Here is a 20,684-nt window from a genome sequence, read left to right on the forward strand (position 1 = left end):
GGCCTCAGGCAGGGCTCTCAGCCCGCCGGGTCTCACAGTCTGAAGTCCCACAGGGGTTCTGGGTTCTGCCCCTCAAGACAAAGCAGGCACACAGGTCCCTGCAGCAGCAGCTATGAGCAGCCAGCCCAGTCAGACAGGGACAGACAGCAGGTGGCAGGGGGCTCGCAGGTTGGGGCCAGGCCCAGGCCCAAGCCCCAAGCCAGGCGGAGCAGCCTCCAGCCGGGCAGAGCCCAGATCTTCTCAGGGAGGGGGCAGCCCAGCACACCAGGCAAGCAGGAGCAGGGAGCCCAGCCAGAGCTCAGCAGCAGGGCGCCAGCACAACAGTTCTAGCTCAGACCCTCAGGCAGGGCTGAGCACACAATCACAGCTCAATAAGCCAGCACCAGCAGTCAGGGCAGCAACAGCACAGCAACACCTCAGCAGCTCAGCTCCTCAACACAGCACGTGGTCAGTAAGCCCAGCAGCAGTCCCCAGTGGAGCAAGGAGCAACAACCAGCCCCAGTCCAAGTGGGGGCAGGTCAACTGAGCAACAGCTGAGCAACTAGGAAGCCCAGAAGCCTCAACCAGGCATCAGGGTGCCACAATACACAAAGGCTCAGGTCCTTGGTCCAGGAGCTGAGGGCTGAGTACAGTTCAGGGCTCAGGTCCTTGCATCAGGATCAGAGGCTGCCTAATAATCACAGTAGAGTACAGCCCCCCAGTCTCAGGGGCCAACAACACAAAATCCAGGGCTCAGGTCCTTGTCTCAGGATCTGAGCCCATCTGTTCAGGTAATCAGTAAGGGGGGAGGGTGGTATCTAACTATAGTTCAAGGCAGGTCAGGAGCAGAGGAGAGCAGCAGCGGCATCAGGAGGAGCAAGGCCCAGGCTCAGGGGGGGCAGGCAGCAACACAGGCTCTAGCTCAAGGCTCAGGGCCCAGGAACAGAGAACAGAGCTGTGGCAGTGCAGGCTAAGGGCAGCGCCAGGTGCCTCCTGGTAGGAGGGGCTGCTGCCACCAGGCCTGGGGGAGTGGGGTGGGCTGGGGGCCAGGCAGGGGCCCTGGGCCCCCTCCACGCCTCTGTGTCCCAGCCCGGGCCCTAACACGCTGCAGTGGCCGCACAACACTGGTCACGCACGCACGTTAGTTGTCAGTGCCCGGGGCGGACAGGGCCCTCAGCCGAGCTCCATTCCATCTCCGGGCTCTCTCTCTCGTCTCCTGCTCGGCGCCTGCCTCGGCAGCGGGGGCTCCTCGGTGAGCTGAAAGCGGTCTCGTCGAGCTGCTCCTCTGGGCTGCTCCTCTGGGGCTCCTCGGGACAGCCGGGCAGCCTCGGGCACCAGGCCTCGGGCACTCCTCCAGTCCACCTCTGGGTACCTGCTGGCTCGGTTCTCGTCCGTCTGTACGCTCGGGTAGGGGCTTGGGGGATCATCGCGTCCCGGTACCTTGGGTACCTTGCCTCGGCAGTCAGGAGCCTGAACAGGAGCGAACGTCTCTCCGGCCGCTGGGCTCTAACTGAGGGAGAGGGGGGGGGATGAGCTTCCTGTCCGCCCCCGCCCCCTTGACGGGGGGGGGGGGCGGGGACACTCCGCGTGGCTGGGTGGGCTCACCCACTGCCCAAGCTGTTTGCTGGTCTCCTCTCTCTCAGAGCCCCGCCGAGCCAGGCGGCCCTCACTACAGGGTGGGTTACCATAATTGTGATCTCCATATTTAAGTACCTGAGAAGCATTCAAGTTCTGCAGTGAGTGAGGTCTTATCCCCTAAGTACTTAAACAGAACTGGCCTCTCAGATCTCCATGGGATTTGGGGGCAGAGGGAGAGACCCTCTGTGTGGGGATCCAACCCTTCTGAAGTGGGGATTGGTTGTGTACACTGCATCGTCTTACAGCCTTCTGCTGGGTTGTATGGAAGGTACTCTGAGTCTGGGTATGAACAGGGCAGGGAGGGGGAAGGGACAGGGACGGGACAGGGACAGGGAGAAGAGAGTGGACTGGGAACAAAGAGCCTAAACCATGGAATTAGATGCATTTCAAACACCCAACTGAGAATTTTGTCCTGCGTATATGCATTGTACATACAGGAGTCACTGAACCCATCAGTGAAATGCAGCCCACCAGAGATTAGGACAGACAGGAATGCAGGAGGCAGAATAGTGCTGGGAGAATTTTTATTTTCACAGAAACTACTGAATAAATTTAAAGAGGTTTTCAAATCTCAGTAAATGTATGGGAGCAGAAATTGCTCTTAAACATTTGCAATTTTAATTCACTGAAGAAATAAAATGAAACATTTCTGGTGTGAATTCTTCATTCTTTTTAAACACACCATGGTTCTTTAGAAGTTTTCACTTTTGCGGCCTGTGGAATAGAAATATGGAAACATTAAGGTATTTGTTTAAGAGACAAAATATAGAGAAATATACACTTTGAGAAGTGTCCCATAGAAGGGAATGTCCACACAAGTGCTGCAGGCAAGATTTTCTCATTGGTTTAGGGTGCAGTTTTGCCACTGTAACTCACAGTGCGTAGTACCTGACTCCATGAGCAGTGAAGTGAGGGCCAGATTCTGCCATACTTACATTGAGCAATCTCTCATTCAGCTAGTAGTCCTACTGATTTCAATGGCCTTTTCAGCAGAGCAAGGTACTACTCAGTAGTAGATGGTTAGCAGAATGTCATCCTCATTGATTTCTGCAAGGCACTGGTGTGCAGGAAACACATAGTCTGCCAGGCTCTCCAACTCTATTAGCTTTTGTTGCAATATGGAGACGTTGCTCTCAGACTCCAGAAAGCGTGGGTGGGAGGTATAAAGTGAATTACGTTGTCTTGGTCTAAATTTTGATTCTCTGAGGGCTAGTCTACACTTACCAGCCGGGTCGACGCGGTGAGTTCAACTTCTCGGAGTTCGAACTATTGCGTCTAATCTGGACGCGATAGTTCGAACTCCGGAAGCGCCGCGGTCGACTCCGGTACTCCACCACTGCAAATGGCGGTGGCGGAGTCGACCTTGGAGCCACGGACTTCGATTCCGCGGCATCTGGACGGGTGAGTAGTTCGAACTAGGGTACTTCGAATTCAGCTACACTATTCACGTAGCTGAACTTGCGTACCCTAGTTTGACCCCCGCCCTTAGTGTAGACCTGCCCTGAGAGTAGGCCATTCAAATCAATGGGGCTGCTGAGTAAGGTACTTCTCAGTGTAAAGTGTGGCAAAATCTGTCCCTTTGTTGGTAATTTTGTATATCAAAATTAACATCTCACACTGAAATTACCGTATAATTTCTGAATTCCTTGTCTGTCATCAGCTGGAAGTCTGAAGGTGTCTGGGTTCCAGTAGTGATAGATAGGGTACATCAGAGCACCTTGAACGTTTGAATGACCAAGTCCCAAAGAATGACCAAATTCATGTGCAGCAACAAGGAACAAATTTGTTCCTAAAATATAGAAAAAAGAGGGAAAAAATTGTTAACACATAAGGGAACAGAGCATCACAACTAGGGGAATTTGCATCTTTCTTTCCATTGTGATGAAATCCAATAAGTTTAATTTATTTTTACTTGCTCTCCCATTTAATTACAATATGTATGTCCACATGTTTTAGGAAGAATAGTGCAGAGCCCAGGAATGAGAGTCAGGAAACCTGAAATCTATTCCCGACTCATCTTTTGACCATGAGCAAATCACTTAAAGCTTCTGTGCCTCATCTATAAAAATAGGATAATATTGCTTGCCGACCTTTGTAAAGTGCTTTGAGCTCCTCAGGCCCTACATGCCTATTATGGTAGGTAAATGTAAGTATGTTGCAAACACCAGGGTTTTGTTTAGAAGGAGCTGAAATTGTTGTGACGGGTACATGGAATACTTTACCTATATGATCTTGTGACCACTTCTCGCCCTCATCAAAGTGAGCATCTCCTCCTAACCCTGAGCCAGGTGCAAAGGCATGGGCCAGTACTCCCCCTCTTCCATCAAAGGGGTATGAGTCGCCATGTGCTGCATGTGAAAAGAATTGAATGTCATCAGTTGACAGAGTGATGCATTTTAAACATTGAATTCCACATCTTGAAGTTTAGAGTTTGCTTTTATTAATTGTAGATTACATTACATTAAAAATGACACTAAAATAATGGTAATGTTGCAAAGTCAAGCATTCAGAAGGTAGGAAATGCCATACTTAAGATTGCCTATGCAATGAATTCAGCTCCTGTGTGTGTATGCATTATGCTACGTTTTTTAATTACATGATCGCATACTATATTTTCCCCACAGGACTTCTGTGTTATTGAGGGCATGTTCTCAGAAATGGCTGAATCATCTTATCGAAACTTTATAAAAATGTTCAGCCTGAGGCTGACACCCAGCAAGAAAATATCTGAATGGCTTAAGATTTGCAGAGTTATAAGCATCTGAAGGTCCTACAATGAACAGTATCTATGATAACTATAGATAATGCCATCTGCACCACTTATAATACATCAAGTGAATGTTATCAGTAACCACAGCTTTGAAAAAGTGAAGACCTCACTTGGTACACTGGTATCTTCTTAGATTCTTCTATAACAGTATGTGGGATATCCAGACCCTCATCCAGAGGTTGGCTGGAAAAGGTTGACTCTCCTCCTCTGCCTATAAGAAGGGCTACAATTTCTTGCTCCTGGAGTGCAAGGATTTGCAGGATAGTTATGAAAAATTCATCACCCGGAAGACAATATAAGATTATTGTGTTATTGGATGTTTGGGGATGAATCTCTAAGGAACTGGCTACACTTAGAATGCTGCAGCTGTGCCACTGGAGCACCTCAATGTAGACACTACCTACGCTGATGGAAGAGGTTCTCTCATCAGTGTAGGTACTCTGCCTCCCCAAGAGGCAGTAGCCAGAGCCCTGCGCGGATACAAATGTATATCCGCTGATGCGGCTATCCGCGGATATAAATCAGTATCCACAGAATTGCAGGGCTCTCCTGAGAACTGCAGTAGTGAAAGGAGAACGTGGGGCCACCATTCCCAGGAGCCAGCGCCCCCTGCTGATAGCTCCTCCTGTGCAATTGTGCCACTCCTGCCCCACCCACTGGGTTGGGCACCAGGCACTAGCAGCTGGTTGCACTCTTGTGTTCAAGTGGCACGCACACCCCCAGACAGGAGATGCAGACAGCGGCGTGGAAGGGACAGAGGCAGAGCTGGGAGTGGTACAGCCACGCTGGAGGAGCTGCTGGCGTGGGCCCCACCTTCTACTCCTTTCACCGCTGTGGTTCCCGGGACAGCCCTGTGGTTCCGCGGATACCGATTTATATCCACGGATATAAATTTGTATCTGTGCAGGGCTCTAGCGGTAGCTAGGTCGATAGGAGAATTCTCCTGTTAACCTAGCACTGGTCTAGAATGGTCAGAATAGATGCCCTTCACACCACTGAGGGACACAGCTCTACCAAAGCAGGTACCTAGTGTAGACAAGCCCAAGAGGAGGACTAGCACTGAGAGGTGAACCAGGGTGCATGGGTGTTTGTGTGCGCATGCCTTCGTTCTCCCTCTTTCAGACTTCTTGGAAGTGAGACACTATTTAGACCTATGCTTTGAGCATGGCTAAAACAAGCCACACTCTCTGCCTTTGCTTTGGACTACAGTGGAAAGAAGCCCTGCTCTATTTGTGTTTGGCTCTAAAGAGGCAAAAAATGTATGTTTCTGTTTTAGGATGAGGCATGTGACCAAGGTGTTTAAACCCCACATAGGCATGCAGAATCCTTGCTTGCTCACAAATAGGACTAATATTCATGGCAGAGGAGTATGTTTACAATCAAGTAAATAGATATTATTTTCCTAATTTTACTGTTCGAACTCCCAAGGGATTTTTGTGATGGTTGATTAGTTAACATTGATATCAAATATTATCTAATATTTTATATTTGTAATCAATGTTATATATAAACTCAATGCCTCCCTTGAGAGGCAGTTATACTGACCGATTTATTTGGGTGCATCTGAAGAAGTGAGGTTTTTTTACCCATGAAAGCTTATATGCCCAAATAAATCTGTTAGTCTTTAAGGTGCCACCGGACTCCTTGTTGGTTTTGTGGATATAGATTAACATGGCTACCTCCTGATAGCTATACTGACTGTATATTTTATCTTGCAGAACAAGATAAAAATTGGATAACCTCAGAATGAAAATATTTGTTCTCTTTTCAATTTTTGGCTATGAAAACATGTAAGCTTTCAAAGCATAGCTTCAGCTTTAAATAAAATGTAATTCATGGATTCTTAAAAATCTCGCAGCAGCCTCACCACCATGCGCAAAACGAATCAGGATATCAGCTTCTCTCCTGTCAACTTTTTGAAACTTCAGTGGAGTCACGTCACTCCACACTTTAAAAGCCTTTTCGATTGCTTCCTCCACCATAAAACGAGGCAGATCAGGTGTATAGTTAAGGATCCTTTTGGCAACACAAGAAAATAAAATATTGTCAGTTTAAGGTATGGAATAATATGGCATCATTAAAAGAAAACAAAATACACAAAAAGTAAAATATAACCAACCTGTAAGTCAACAAATTCTTCCTCCATCTTGGACTTCCTGGAAATGTGCTGTAATCTAATACATCGGGGATGCCACACCTTGGCTGATCCATCATTTCCTCTGTTTCTGAATTAAATTTTCCTGTTACAGTCAGGTGGAAAAATTTCTGCATCTCTTTAATTTTCTCTTCTAAGGTACGGCCATCTGCTTTATTAATGGATGGAAAGAACCTGTCAAGGTAATTCTGAAAATAAAAAGAAACATTAGACTCAGGGTGTATCTCCAGTTGTGTTTTCTTATACCTTTAAGAATCAGCTTGTCAGCAAGTATAAGCTGATGATCCTTGAGTAGACTTATACTACACCCCTAGAAACCTGCAGTGATCTGTCAAAACAGGGAAACAATGTAGACAGATATGAGGGCACTTCTCTAATATATGTGAACAAAATAAAAATGTAGATTGGTGTTAAAATATTCACTACCTTTCTCCTTTGAGAATTGTGTACTTAACCTTCCTTCACATCCATATGCTTTAGGGCTCTATTCTTTTTTCTCTTATGAAATACATGAAGGGGTTCTGTGCAGGTATTGGTTATATTATTACTTGTAAATGTCCAGGGGGTCTGATTCTTATTAACACTAAGGACTTTTCATAATAACAGATTGGCAGTGTAAAGGGACATTAAAATGAGTGTAAATTTATACCCATTTTCAGATCCCTTTACCCTACAAAGTGGTGTAAAAAGGCATTGGTGTAAATGAGAAATGGGTGCCTAGGTTCTTAGGCCTGGAAAGATTCATGCATAAGCAATTTCTCAAATGTACATCATAAGATGTCATTTGCAACTAGATTCTCAATGAACTTCTTAAAAAGGAACAATTAAACTATCAACCACTAATGTGCAAAGAGAGAGAGTTTTAATTAAAAAAAAATAGGGGTCTACAGGCTTGACCTGGGATATATGGACTTCCCAGAAAATTATCTGTAACCAAGCAGTATTTTTGGCTTGAAAATAGATAAGAGTAAGAGGAGGTGGAGGGTAGGACCAAAGGATCATATTGTTTGTTCTTAATAAAAATAATAATAAATCATCATTCATTGTGGCAATTTTTGATAAACATTACTGTGAAATCATCCTGTACCTTTTTATATGATGGGTCTTACAAGAAAGAGAGGGTTTGTGAGAACGGTGGACTCCGAGGATATTTTTTAACATAGGTTTTACTCCACAATAAAATGAAATTGCCTCTCCTAAAACTCCCCCAACATTTTATTTGTGGTGGTGGTGGTGTTACTTTATACTCTAATCATGGATAATTATAATATTTTTTTTCACACTTCAGTCTACCACTTTCAATGACTATTAAACAGCCTGCCATCTCACCACAATACAGATTAAATATACAGAGAAAGCCTTGTCCAATAATAGCAAGATACTGAAGCAAGAGGTCCTGTTTATTTTAATGGGAGTTCACTGAGCATTAGAATCTAGAGAATAATCCAACAAGTGTGGTGTATATAATTAGTCTTGCCTCTTCTCAAAAAAATGTGAGAACTGGATACAACTATGGTTAGATGCATCTAAAATAGTTTAGTCCATCATTATTAACATATTATTTTTATCTTACTGGAATGTTATATATATAATACATACCCACTCATACATCAAATTAATCCTTAATTTGGCCCATTGGTTTTAGAGACTCCATTTTCTTGGAATTTATTTCATATATATATATAATTATTATAAGCTTCTTTGAAAGTCCCACTAGATGCCTGTCCATATCTTTAGGTACCTAAATATCTTTAATACCTGGCCCTAATTCACTTTTGCAATTTCACTTAGGCGCTTTCAAAATTTTTACTTTATGCCTTCTAGTTTTTGTGAACTGACTTGTAACAACTACATAACACCAAGGTAAAAATATAATGATGTCAAATGCTCTCTAGAAAGAAATATAATAATTAGGATGTAGACTTAAAATGGAAAAGCAGCATATTCACAGTTCACCCTTACAGCCCCATTCATGACATACCTGTATACGCTTCAGGTCTCCAGAGCTCCATGGCTCTGGCTTAGGCAAAACTGGGAGAGCAAGACTTCCAGGCAGGAACAGTGCAACGCAGAGTAGGATATATCTCATAGTGTTATCAAATGATCTCTGCTAAAAAGAGAAAATCTTAGGTCTTCTGTGTCTAATGATCACAGCTATAATGCTTATATAGGCCTTACTGCTGTGTGTGGTAATAGATTGCGTGAGTCATTTTTAGGCTTCCTCTATGGTTTTGTTATTTGCGGTAACACTTCTAAGGTGTCTTTATTCCAAAATGTAAATGAAGAAACATTAACTAAATCTTTTTGTTGACAGCACAGCTGATGTCACACTGACACAGCAGGCAGCCAACTTTCTTTATCTCCCCGTTCATGCGATTCAGGTGCTAAAACCACAGGGGCACAGGGAAGTTAGCTTTCTTAACCTCAGTCAATAAATATGCTTACTGTACAATCTCAGCGTCCCAAAATTTCCTTGGTGCCATTAACACACATTGCAACACTCTTCTGGCTTGATACTCTGCATGTATTGATTGACTGCGGAGGACGTGACTAAATGAGTGTTAGTGCCATGTGAGTGAAATCACTTAAAACTACATACTTTGTGATACCTGCCACTATAAAAGTTTCTGTTTAAGCTTTCTGGCCCAAATTCTGATATCACTTACCTCGAAGTTATTGAAAATCCAGAGTAAATTTACTGAAGTTAGTGAGGTTTCTCCAGATTTAATTGAGATCAGAATCTGGTCCTTCTATATATAGGAAGGTTATTGGGCATCTCAGTGGTTTTTTACATCAAATTTGATGGGCTCCGATGAGTCAATCTCTATAATGGATTATTAGTATAAAATAAAGGGGCTAGAACTATCCTATGGTATGCATGTGAAAAAAAACCCAACCAGATGCTTATATGAAAGAGTAAGGAGCCATACTCAGTTACGTAGGTGCAGCCTTCTGGATTTCAGTGAGGTAGTAGTAGTGTAAATGAGAACAGAGCTGGGCAAAAGCCATCTATCTGGTCTACAGAGCCATGTTCTGGCCTCATTAGCACTCCATGGAATTCTACAGAAAGCAATGGATTTATTGCACAGGATAGTTCAGGCCAGATATCAGCTTACTGTTGCTTTGTGCATGTACAACTTAGTGACAGTGGATCTAAGCTGGAGGAAAAGGACAAATAGTCCCCCCAACCCCACCCCCCCGCAGCCATCCCAGCATGGTGCTGTAACTGGGGAAGAGGCATCTGCTGTGTTTCACAATGGGACTACTCACATACATAAAGTTAAAGATGTATGTAACTGTAGGAGAGAAGCCTTAGGGCCCAGTTCTACTCTGACTGAAATTAATAGAAAGATTCCTGGGGCTGAGCTGTGCTTTGGCACAATTGAGAAAGGGGTAATAAGTAAAAGACAGGTGTCCACCACTTTGTGCTCTTCCAATCTTGGGCTATCAGGGGGAATGATCTGGTTCCTCACATAAATCAGAGAAATTCCAAGGTCATTATCAGCTAACACTAGTTAGAGCAGCCTCCGGGCTTCTCTAACCTGGGCAAGGGCCAAAGCTGAACCAGAGGATCAGGGAGCCATAACCAGCTCACTAACACCCCCTCACTCTGCTGCGCTCAACAGAAACTGGTCACAGCAGAAAGTCTGGCTCCAAATCAGGAAATTTCAAACTCAGAGGTGAAAGTTATTGAAATATTGAAAGCTATAGGCTGTTAGAATAAAAGTTCTTGTGTAATATTAATTATTGTGGCTGCTCCTTCCACACAATGAAGCAGCATAATACTATATAAAAACGTCATAGTCTTACCGTCTAAAGGTTCATAGGACCTTTACTCAGGTAAGTAATCATTCTGTGAACACCAGTGCTTAGCTAGCTCTTGTAGAATAATCCCACCGACTGAGAGGGGAAATTTTATGCTGTAGGCAAAAGTGCCTCTCAGTATTTCACAGTGAACCTATGAACTATGTATCATATCTGATATGATGACTTCTGTATTTTGCCTTTCAGTGTTTTTAATGTTCAGTCGGGTGAAAAAGTGAAGTAGAACCAAGTGATTCATTGTTGAATGGTCACTGGTCATTGTTCTTGTAAGGGAGTTTTGAGGTAGGTTCTGAACAAATTTATTTTAGGCAACACTTGAGTCTGTCCTTAAATGAAGAGTTCAAGATTGGCTCAAGTGTGTTGGCTGATGCCCAGAAGAAAGAATTACCATAAAAGGTCATGAAATCATGAGAAAAGTTTTCTTTGGTCCACTTATGAACTTTATTATACTGTACATCTGCTATTACAACAAAACTGTTTTGGTTTCTTTTGATAGATAAGACATTCAATGCCTTTTGCTGTGCTGTGCTGTATGAGTATTTAGTCTGATTTAAATATTTTTTCATATCTGTGTTTAAGTTCACCAGGAAAAGCTACTGTTCAAATTTTTATTTTTGAAAAAAATGGCCATTTCTGAAGGTTATATGCAGAGTCTGCTCCTACATTCTGACGCTTCTGAGCAAAACCTCCATTCACCTTCCAGCCTCACCTCCATACCTCTCGAATGACAAATTTGCTGTCCCGTCACCTTTATTGCTGAAGATCACTTACATTAGAAATGAAAAGGAGGTTAGAAGAAGAGTTGATTACACCAATCACATAGCATTTCAAATGTCCAGCATGAATAATATTTGTGTGTCCCTCATTTTGGTCTTTGTCACGTATTTGGGCCTTGGTAAGTGAAGAGTCAGGATCACTTACAATTAGGTAATGGTGCTAGAAAATCATCTTAAGGACTAGCTTGTGCATTATGGTCCAGATTCACTAATTAGGCATGTACCTAACTTTAAGAACAGGAGTAGATTCATTGAATGCTTAAGATTTTTGCTGAATCGGGGTCAATACACATTATGGGCCAGATCCAAAGCCCACTGAAATCAACAGTTAAACTTCCATAAGCTCTGGAGTAGGCCTTATACACAGTAGGTGCCACATGGAGCTGCACCACCATTGCCAGCAGGTATCAAAGGCACGGGGAGGCTGTGCCGCCCCAAACAGCCTTGTGTGGCACTGCCCATGCTCCACCCCCTTCCTGCTTCCCGGGCTGCGCATAGAGTACACTTATAAAGTTTGCGGACGATACCAAGCTGGATGGGTTGCAAGTGCTTTGGAGGATAGGATTATAATTCAAAATGATCTGGACAAACTGGAGAAATGGTCTGAAGTAAATAGGATGAAATTCAATAAGGACAAATGCAAATATTACTCTGACTGCACAGATTGACAGAGCAGATGTGTATTTAGGGGGCATTTTTACATAGAGCTTGTCTACACTTAAACACTATAACAGTGCCACTGCTGCAGGGCTGCTGTAGCAGTTCAGTGTAGACACTACTTATGCCGACCAGAGAGGTTCCCCGCTGATGTAGCTAATCCACCTTCCCGAGAGGCAGTAGCTAGGTTGACTGAAGAATTCTAGTGCTGTCTACATGGGACTTAGGTCGCCTTAACTACATCGCTCAGGAGTGTAGATTTTTCACACCTCTAACTAATATTCTATTGTAAACCACTTTTCAAAATGGAAAAATGGTTTAACTTACGCTGATGTTCACTAAACATTGAAGGATTCACAGGGAGGGAAAGGACTGCTGCTTTCAGATAGCTGTCTTCTCAGTCTCGCACTCTTTCAGCAGATATGCCCAAATCCAGCTTGCTAATAGTTAGAAGTACAGTAGAACCTCAGAGTTATGAACGCCAGAGTTACGAACTGACCGGTCAACCCCAAACCTCATTTGGAACTGGAAGTACACAATCAGGTAGTAGCAGAGACAAAAAAAATTAAAAAATTAAAAAAAGCCAGTACAGTACAGTACTGTGTTAAATCTAAAGTATTAAAACAATAAAGGGAAAGTTTTAAAAAAAATGGATAAGGTAAGGAAACTCTCTGTGCTCATTTGATTTAAATTAAGATGGTTAAAAGCAGCATTTTCTTCTGCATAATAAATTTTCAAAGCCATATTAAGTCAATGTTCAGTTGTAAACTTTAGACAGAACAACCATAATGTCTTGTTCAGCGTTACGAACATTGCAGAGTTACAAACAACTTCCATTCCCAAGATGTTTCTGAGGTTCTACTGTATTCAGATTCTGTAGGTGCCATGTAACAGCTACAATGGGGTATCAACTTTATACAGTCTGTTTTGCCAACAGGACCACATAGGCTCATAGTGCTCTAACTAAATCAAGCTCAAGATTGATTTTAATCCTTTACTTAAGACGTTGTGCAATGCTGGTATCTCACAGCCATTACTTACTACATTAGATGCCTTATCTTCTAGAAAGGCGTTTGGTAGCCACCTTCCCTCCAGAAGCCTTGGAGACAGTGGCCAAACTCCCTTTGATTTCAATGGGAATTAGGTGCCTAAATACTTTGAGGATTTGGGCCACTGTGTTTCTCCCTCCGCCTCCAGTTTGGGGACTAGCCAGCAGACCACCTCCTCTGCTAAATCCTCCAGCCTGCACATTCTATAACAATGAGACCCTAAAGTCTCTGGTTCCACTCCTGCTTCTATGACAATGGAGAAACACTTGAGTCCCCACTAATTAAGCAATAGGGCAGAATATGTCTCATCCTATGGGTTCACAACCTTCTTATTGTATTTGCAGTCAATGGGTATTAATGGACGTAGAGCAGCGCAAGTGAGTATGTTTTTGCTATAATCAAATTAAGCAATAAACCACAACAGGATGTGCATTCCTGGAAACATTACCTACCTTATACCTACATCTGACATCTTATACATTTTATTTTTCACTTCCTTGATAATCTACATAGACATGTAGTCTCTTTATTTCATGGTGACACACACACCTGGGTTATATGAGAATTTCTTTTTGATATGCAATTTTTGCTTTATTCAATTTGAATTGGAGACAGAAAGAATAACCACACAAAAAAGGAAGATTAGGAGGAATGGTAAAGAATTTATAATTCTACGCCTATTTGTCCGTCAACCTATCCTTAGATTGTTCACTCTTTGGAGCAGGGATGATTCCTTCTTTTCTGCCTGGAAAGCACCTATTACATACTGGGATTTTTAAAAAATAGCTATATGCATCAAACAGCAAAGAACTGACATATTTTAAACAGTTGCAAACATTTTCCCGGTCATTATAGAATCATATTGGGAATCATATTACTGTAATTAAAAATAAATTACAAAATAAAGATTGGGTCATGAGTGCTCTTTTTATTCTGTGTCTGTACAGTGTCTAGAACAGTGTTGCCCTGGTCCATGAGTGGGGCTGTAGGCACTACTGCAATACAATTAACAATAATGCAAAAAATAAATAGGCAAATAAGAAATAGTCAGAATCAGTCACAGAGGCCGAGATCCTCCAAGTTATTTAGGGGTCTAACTCCTACCCTTGAGGATCTGGGCTTGTCTATATAGAGACTTAGGGCTGGTCCTCACTATGGGGAGATGGACGCTGTTGCAATTGATGCAGCAGGGGTTGATTTAGTGGGTCTAGAAGACCCGCTAAATTGACAGCAGAGCATTCTCCGTTCGATGCCAGTACTCCAGCTCCCCAAGAAGATTAAGGTAAGTGGACTGGGAGCATTTCCCCTTGACTCAGCACAGTGAAGACATAGGGGTAAGTAAACCTAAGGTACGTAGACTCCAGCTACGTTATCAACATAGCTGGAGTAGCGTAACTTAGGTCGACTTACCCTGGTAGTGAAGACAAGCCATAAATGTGTGGTAAGCTGGGGTGTATATCTACAGTGCAGTAGCCTGCCATGCACTAAGTGCCTATGTGGATGCTGCTGCCATGCACTAAAAGTTCTATAATGTGCATTGACCCACTGCTGTTTAGTGTGCAGCAGCAGGATCCATGTGGCCACTTGGCACATACTAAGCTGGTGCACTATATATTCACGCCCTGCCTACTCACGCACTAAAGCCTTGTCTATACTAGGGAGTTTCATCAAAAAAAAGTTATGCCACTTTAATTAAAACTGCTGTTGCATGTCCACACTATGCTCCTTGTGTCAGCAGAGCACATCCACACTAGCAGCTCTTACGTCGACACCAAGAGCAGTGCACCATGGGTAGCTATCCCACTGTGCAACTGGCCACAGGGTTTGCAATGTCTCATGGGGCAGGTACAGCATCACATGATGCAGATTTCTCAATCCAATTGTTCCATGGGCATCCTACTAGATTGTCAGCCACTTTTCAGCTGAAGTGTATGTGGTGGGGGAGAGGGAGAGAATGTGTAACAGGGAGTGTGTGTGTGTGAGACAAACAGCAACAGTGTGTGTTGGGGGAGATTGTGTCAGCATGCTGTCGCTTTAAGTTCAGACAGCAGCCTGAGCAGCTAATCCTGGGGGAGGGGGACACCCCTCCTCCCGCATCAGCCCCCAGGTCTGCACAGCACAGCAGTCTGTCCTCCTTCTCCCCACCTGCAGCAGCAGCCCATTCTGTCTGCCTGCCAGTTCCACATTAATGGTTGTGTGCTTCCCTCAAATTCTGCCCCAGCCTCAGCTACTAGGAGTGGCATCCTTAGCAGCTCTGTGAGCTCTCCAAGCTGAGGAATGTCAAAGTTTCTCAGAGGAAAGGGGAGAGGCGCATGTCTGCAGGGCAGCTGAGTTCTAAACAGTGAACAGAGTGGTCAAGGTGGGCATTGTGGGCTACTGGGGGAGGCCAGTTACATCCACATAAGGAATGGCAGTGTCTACACTGACACTCACTTTGCCACAAAAAGTTTTATGCCTCTCATCAAGGTGATTGTACAGCAGAGTTTTGCTGCCAAAAGTAGCTTTGTAGTGTGTACATATCCCCTGTTTTGTCAGCAAATTCCGCCTTTTGCTGACAAAACTGGGCGGTGTAGATAAGGCCTAAGTTTCTGTATAGGCAAACCCAGTCTTTATCTTCTTATCCTTTTTGATCAAATGTATGTACATGCTTAGGTAATTGTATAAAGTTTTGGGAATACAAACACAGTAAACCAAATAATGTAGAATTTTTCATGATTTACAAAATTCTGTTTTTATCAAAAAGGACTCAGCGATAATAAGTCTGAGCCTGATCTTCATTATGGTAGCGTAAATCCAGAGGAACTCCGCACATACAATGGGGTTACACCATCATACAACTGGTGTCAAATCAGATTTCGTGTTGAGGTTTCAAAATTTGTTCCATCCTAATGTAGAATGAAACCAAGACCTTTGTTCTGGGAGCTGTGGGGGGTTGGAGACACACACCTCACTCTCCCTCCAGAATAGACAATAGTCCAGTGGGTTGGGGCACTTAGCTAAGATGTAGGCAATCCACACCCAAATCTTTGGTCTGCCTGAAATGGACCAGGACTTGAAGTTGAGTCTCCGACCTCCTAGGCCTGTGTCCTAATGACTGGGTTATTGGCTGTTCCGGAGTCTCTCACTCTCTCTGGCTTTGACCAGAAATTCCATCCTGGTCTTGAGAAACCTTCCTGACAAAATTTTAATCAAAACAAATATATTTCTGCAAAAAGTTTTGGTTTTGCTGAATCACCCATTTTGGATGGCGGGGGGGAAATGGTTTGTGGAAAAATCCAAGGCAGGTCTACCCAGAATCCTCACATTTCTCGTTTTTCTGTTGTTTTCCATTAATTAATTTACTGGACAGGGACACCATTTTAATTCATTCTTTTCCTATTATCGTGATTGGCAACAATGTTTTGAAATTTATTCTGAAAAATTATATTGGGCCTTTGCTTTTAGAAATTTCAAGAACTAAAATTGAGTTTGGCGTCATTGATTTTAATAGCATCCAATAAAAGATTCATAGATATTCCCATATCACTTTTCCCCGTCCCTAGAGAGAGCAGAATGGCATGAAGGAGAAGACAAAAACCCTCACGATGAACATGACTCAGAGTTTCTTTTCTCATAGCAGAAGTTCTAGCTAGCACATGGTACTCTACGACTCTATGCAGGGGAATTCTACCTGGAGCCATATTTTAAAAAAGGCGGGGGGCAGATGTGCACCATGAAACAATGATTCACATGAATAGTCTGACTAACTTCAATGGGACTGTTTATGTGAGTACCTGCTCACTAGCGTGGCTAAGGGCCACACAATCAGGCCCTAAAGAAATCATATAGTCACAGGGGGGAAAAAAAAAGGGGAAGAGATGAAATTTCAGAAAATCAGAGCACAAGTGCCCTCTAACAACATGGTAACAAACAAAGTGGCTAGCTGCCATAGCAATGAGAGTGAAAACTCTTATATAACTCTCCTTCTGGATGGTAAGGTCTTTCGGGCAAGCACCATCTTTGTGTGCTGTGTTTGTAGAGCACCTAGCAGAGTGGGGTCCTGCTGCATGCCTAGGGTTCCTAGGTATTATAGTAACAGAAATAATAAGTGTCATATAGAACCTGTCCTGCACACTGTTTTCACATTTCTAGAGAATCTAGGCAGAGGTGGAAATGAGCTGGGAATAAGCCTGAGAGTTTCACTGGATGCTATCAGAATTAATTAATATACACACAAGAATACAGGTCTCGTCTACACATGCAGTTAAATGACTTCCAGTCAGGGCTGCCAAGAGTGGGTTCGGGCCCTGGTGAAATTTTTTTTCGGCCTCCCAGCAAGGGCGGACCGGCTAAACAGGCTCCCTTCCGGACCGCCAGCCCCTGGTAGTTTGTACCGGCTTCCCCCCGCCTCGTTGGCCCCGCTTCCAGTACCACTTCAGCAATAAGTATGTTTCCTTGAGTAGATAACAATGGCTATAATTTACAATTCTAAGGCTCTCTTTCTATGAACAGTTATAACTTTAATGGAAAACAAGTCAGAGAGAGAAAGGGATGTTACAATAGCTGGTCTTTCTTTAGAATCATTAACCCATTTGGGCCAGATTGTAATGTCAGTTATGTCAGTGAACTGTAAACCTGGAGTCACGCCACAGATTTCACAAAAGTTACTCTGGGTTAACACCAGTGCAACAGTGATCAGAATTTGGGTCTTTATATTGGCTGTAGGAGATTCTGCTTTCCTCATATCTGTCCCAGGCAAATGAATGATGGTATCTTGGGTCTCATATGGTAAGGTTCTTTATCTTCAACATGAATGGAATGTGGGTTCTTATTGCTGGGATGAGGTGTACATTCTAATTTCCTTTGTGGCTTCTGTTTCCGCAAGCCAAAGCAACCCGACAAGCAAAATCACTTATCATAGAAGGCATCAGGCAAGTTGTGGTATGTTGCTATGATATAGTCTAATGCATTTCTGTCCCTATGAGGAAAAATGAATGTTACATTAATTCAGGTGTTTTGATTCAGTACCCAACAGCTGAAGATTAAAAGAACAACTTTATGCCATTTATTGGTTCTGAAGATGATTCACCATTATTATCCCCTGAGCACAAACCAGGAACAATGTGTTTGTCTTTTGTGCATTTTAGTCCTGCATGGATTTCTGCATTAATGTTTAATAAAGGAAACAGAACATTCTCCAACCATACCGAGCCTTTTCCCAATCCTTGGAACATGGCCCATTTTGTGTCCCTGTGGCTTAATAATTTGCATTCTTATATATCCTCACTGGAGAATAAACCTTGATTGAGTAGCAAGATCAATGAATGGCAAAATACCAGGGAACTTCCAACACCCATGTTTTCCTATAAATTAATTTTCCTTTACATTTATAATATATTTGTCATCACTGTGTGTATGAATGTGATCTATGACAAACTGTCAGCCTGGTAGCACCATGCTGTGCACTTTATGTAGTCATTTACACCTGTGCAAAGTGTGAGTGTAATTCCGATTTGGTAGTGTTCTATCCATTTTGCACTCACTTTGCACAGGTGTAAATGACCACACAAGGTTCAAAGGGCCAATGTATTTCAATTATTTTAATTCTATTGTAATTATGTTGTTAAAATATGGTTCTAATTTCACCTGGGTGCAACTCCATGAAATTCAGTGGAGTTATGCCAGGCACAATTTTGGCCCTTTGTGTATAATATTTGTGCAACAGAGGCCAGTGGACTGCAGCGGCTAGTCACAGTGTGTTAAATTGTGTATCAAGGACACACTCTGACTACTTAGATTGAGAAAAAACAATCACCTTTCTAATCTAAAATGCTATCCTTAAGCTAGATTGGTGTTGCCCATAAATTAGCACAGACAATGGTGTCATGACCTTAGAGGCGTGAAATGTATCATGCTGTACACCCCAGAACTCCATAGAATTAACAGATGTCATCAATAAAGTGCCAGCTCTCCTTGTCTTAATCACTAGAGTAGCTCCATTAGACTAACTTTATCCTCAGTGCAGCTCCACTGATTTCACAAGGGATGATATGGCCCTTGGATGTCAGTGACATTCCTTGCATGAATAATGTGGCCACAATTTAGCCCCAAGGGAAAACATTTCCTAGAACTCTGACCAGCAGTTCTATCACACCCGTTTGGTGAAGTGGTGATCTACTGAGGATCTTTTTTTTTAACAATAACAACATTTTTTTCAGAATCAAGCTAACCGGAAAACAGCTTCAGAAGCAGCTCCGTTGCCACACATTGAATTTGCTATTGGGGAGCTGATTGAGCTAGCTTTCTGGATGCTATTGTCTGAGAGTACAACCCCGAGTCAAATATTTAAGTTTTGTAAAAGTTAAGTAGTCAGAAATTGTCCTTGGAATACCAACCTGCACAAATTGGCAGCTTTACATATCGGGGGCAATGATTTGTCCCAATGTATAATTTACACCACCATTGATATGACTGCAGAATTTGGACCCTAATGTTTTGAGAGATTTCCTACAATATTTCCTTCTCTAAGATCTTCCTATAGAGATAGTAACATAATCTTGTCCCCATAAACTTGCACTAACTTTATGCATTTCATCTTGACATTTTAATGTCTTCTACATAGATTTACACTGATTTAAATCCAGTATAATGTGGGAGAAATGTATATTTTTATTTTTTTGAAAAAAAAATCTGCAATATATGGGCAGAATATTATGTGACATTATAGGTTTTTCTACAGATTACAGTAGTACAATATTTATTTTAGCGTCTGAAAAAATGGACATAAAAGAAAAACATATGGAAAGAAACATTTTATCAAGCCAGTAACAATAGCGCCCAGTAGCTAAATGGACAGAGAAGAAATTTAGGATTATCAATAGTGTGATGTAAATACACCACACAATGGGAGATAGAATTTCAGGCCCCTTGTCCCTGAGCTTTGCAAAGGAGAAAATTAATCCATTAGGCCACGTCTACACTACCCGCCAGATTGAAGGGTAGCAATTGATCTACCTGGGATCGATTTATCGTGTATTGTCTAGACATGATAAATCGATCCCCGAATCGACGCCCGTACTCCACCTCAGCAGGAGGAGTAAGCGGAGTCAATGGGGGAGCCGTGGCAGTCAACTTGCTGCTGTGTGGATGGCCAGGTAAGTCGAACTAAGATACTTCGACTTCAGCTACACGAATAGCGTAGCTGAAGTTGCATGTCTTAGCTCGATTCCCCCTCCCCCCAGTGTAGACCAGCCCTTAGAAAGTAAAATAGAATACTGTAGTACTTTTCAAGAATAGCAAAACACATGGTTGAAATTACATAAGTAGCAGAGAGTTTGAGTAAAGGATTTGCTCACAACATAATTGAGACATCCTGGAGGGCTTCATGAAAAGGTATGATGATAGCAGAAGTATGTAAAGTATCTGGCAACCAATATATCTTAGTAGACCAAATTAATCTCCTGAATAACTCTAGTGACTTGAGTGGTGTAACCCCAGGAATGGGCTTGGCCCAGTGGGTTGTTTCTCTGAGTGTTTAATCACCTTTTTTATTGTTCTTGGCTGTCATGAAGTTTAACTGTCCTTGAAGAGATCAGTAAACTGTCCTAACTTGCTCAACAAGCTGGGAAGGGAATCAGACAAATTTTAAGGGGATCCTCATTCAACCATATTGTTGCTCTTCCAGCAATCAGCCAGCCAATATTACTACACAAGTGAGGAAGTATCTTAGCCCTCAGAACTTATTGATTCATAACCTGAGAAACAAAGTGCAACTTTCATTTAATCATGACATTTACTGTTATAATCAAAACAAGTGCATTGAATTTGTAGAGAAAGGGGAACATTTTTCATGAAAA

At 42.7% G+C, this 20,684-nt stretch overlaps 1 protein-coding gene across 1 annotated transcript; it reads right to left on the bottom strand.

Moving 5' to 3' along the window:
- Window positions 1-2,201: 2,201 nt before the first annotated feature.
- On the bottom strand, window positions 2,202-8,664 carry MMP7 (matrix metallopeptidase 7). Its single transcript, XM_039496957.1, has 6 exons — window positions 8,524-8,664; window positions 6,507-6,730; window positions 6,255-6,403; window positions 3,840-3,965; window positions 3,245-3,406; window positions 2,202-2,331 (listed from the first exon to the last, which is right to left on the bottom strand). Exons 1-6 carry the CDS (start codon window positions 8,629-8,631, stop codon window positions 2,309-2,311), a joined length of 792 nt encoding a protein of 263 aa, XP_039352891.1. The 5' UTR covers window positions 8,632-8,664; the 3' UTR covers window positions 2,202-2,308.
- Window positions 8,665-20,684: the final 12,020 nt, after the last annotated feature.

Source organism: Mauremys reevesii, linkage group 1, assembly GCF_016161935.1.
Source record: "Mauremys reevesii isolate NIE-2019 linkage group 1, ASM1616193v1, whole genome shotgun sequence".
NCBI lineage: Eukaryota > Metazoa > Chordata > Testudines > Geoemydidae > Mauremys > Mauremys reevesii.

Coding starts and splice junctions, on each gene's coding strand:
- MMP7 (XM_039496957.1), bottom strand. CDS start 8,631: ATGAGATATATCCTACTCTGCGTTGCACTGTTCCTGCCTGGAAGTCTT. Junction 6,404..6,506: donor AAGAATTTGTTGACTTACAG/GTTGGTTATATT, acceptor TGTTGCCAAAAG/GATCCTTAACTATACACCTG. Junction 3,407..3,839: donor GTGGTCACAAGATCATATAG/GTAAAGTATTCC, acceptor TCTATATTTTAG/GAACAAATTTGTTCCTTGTT.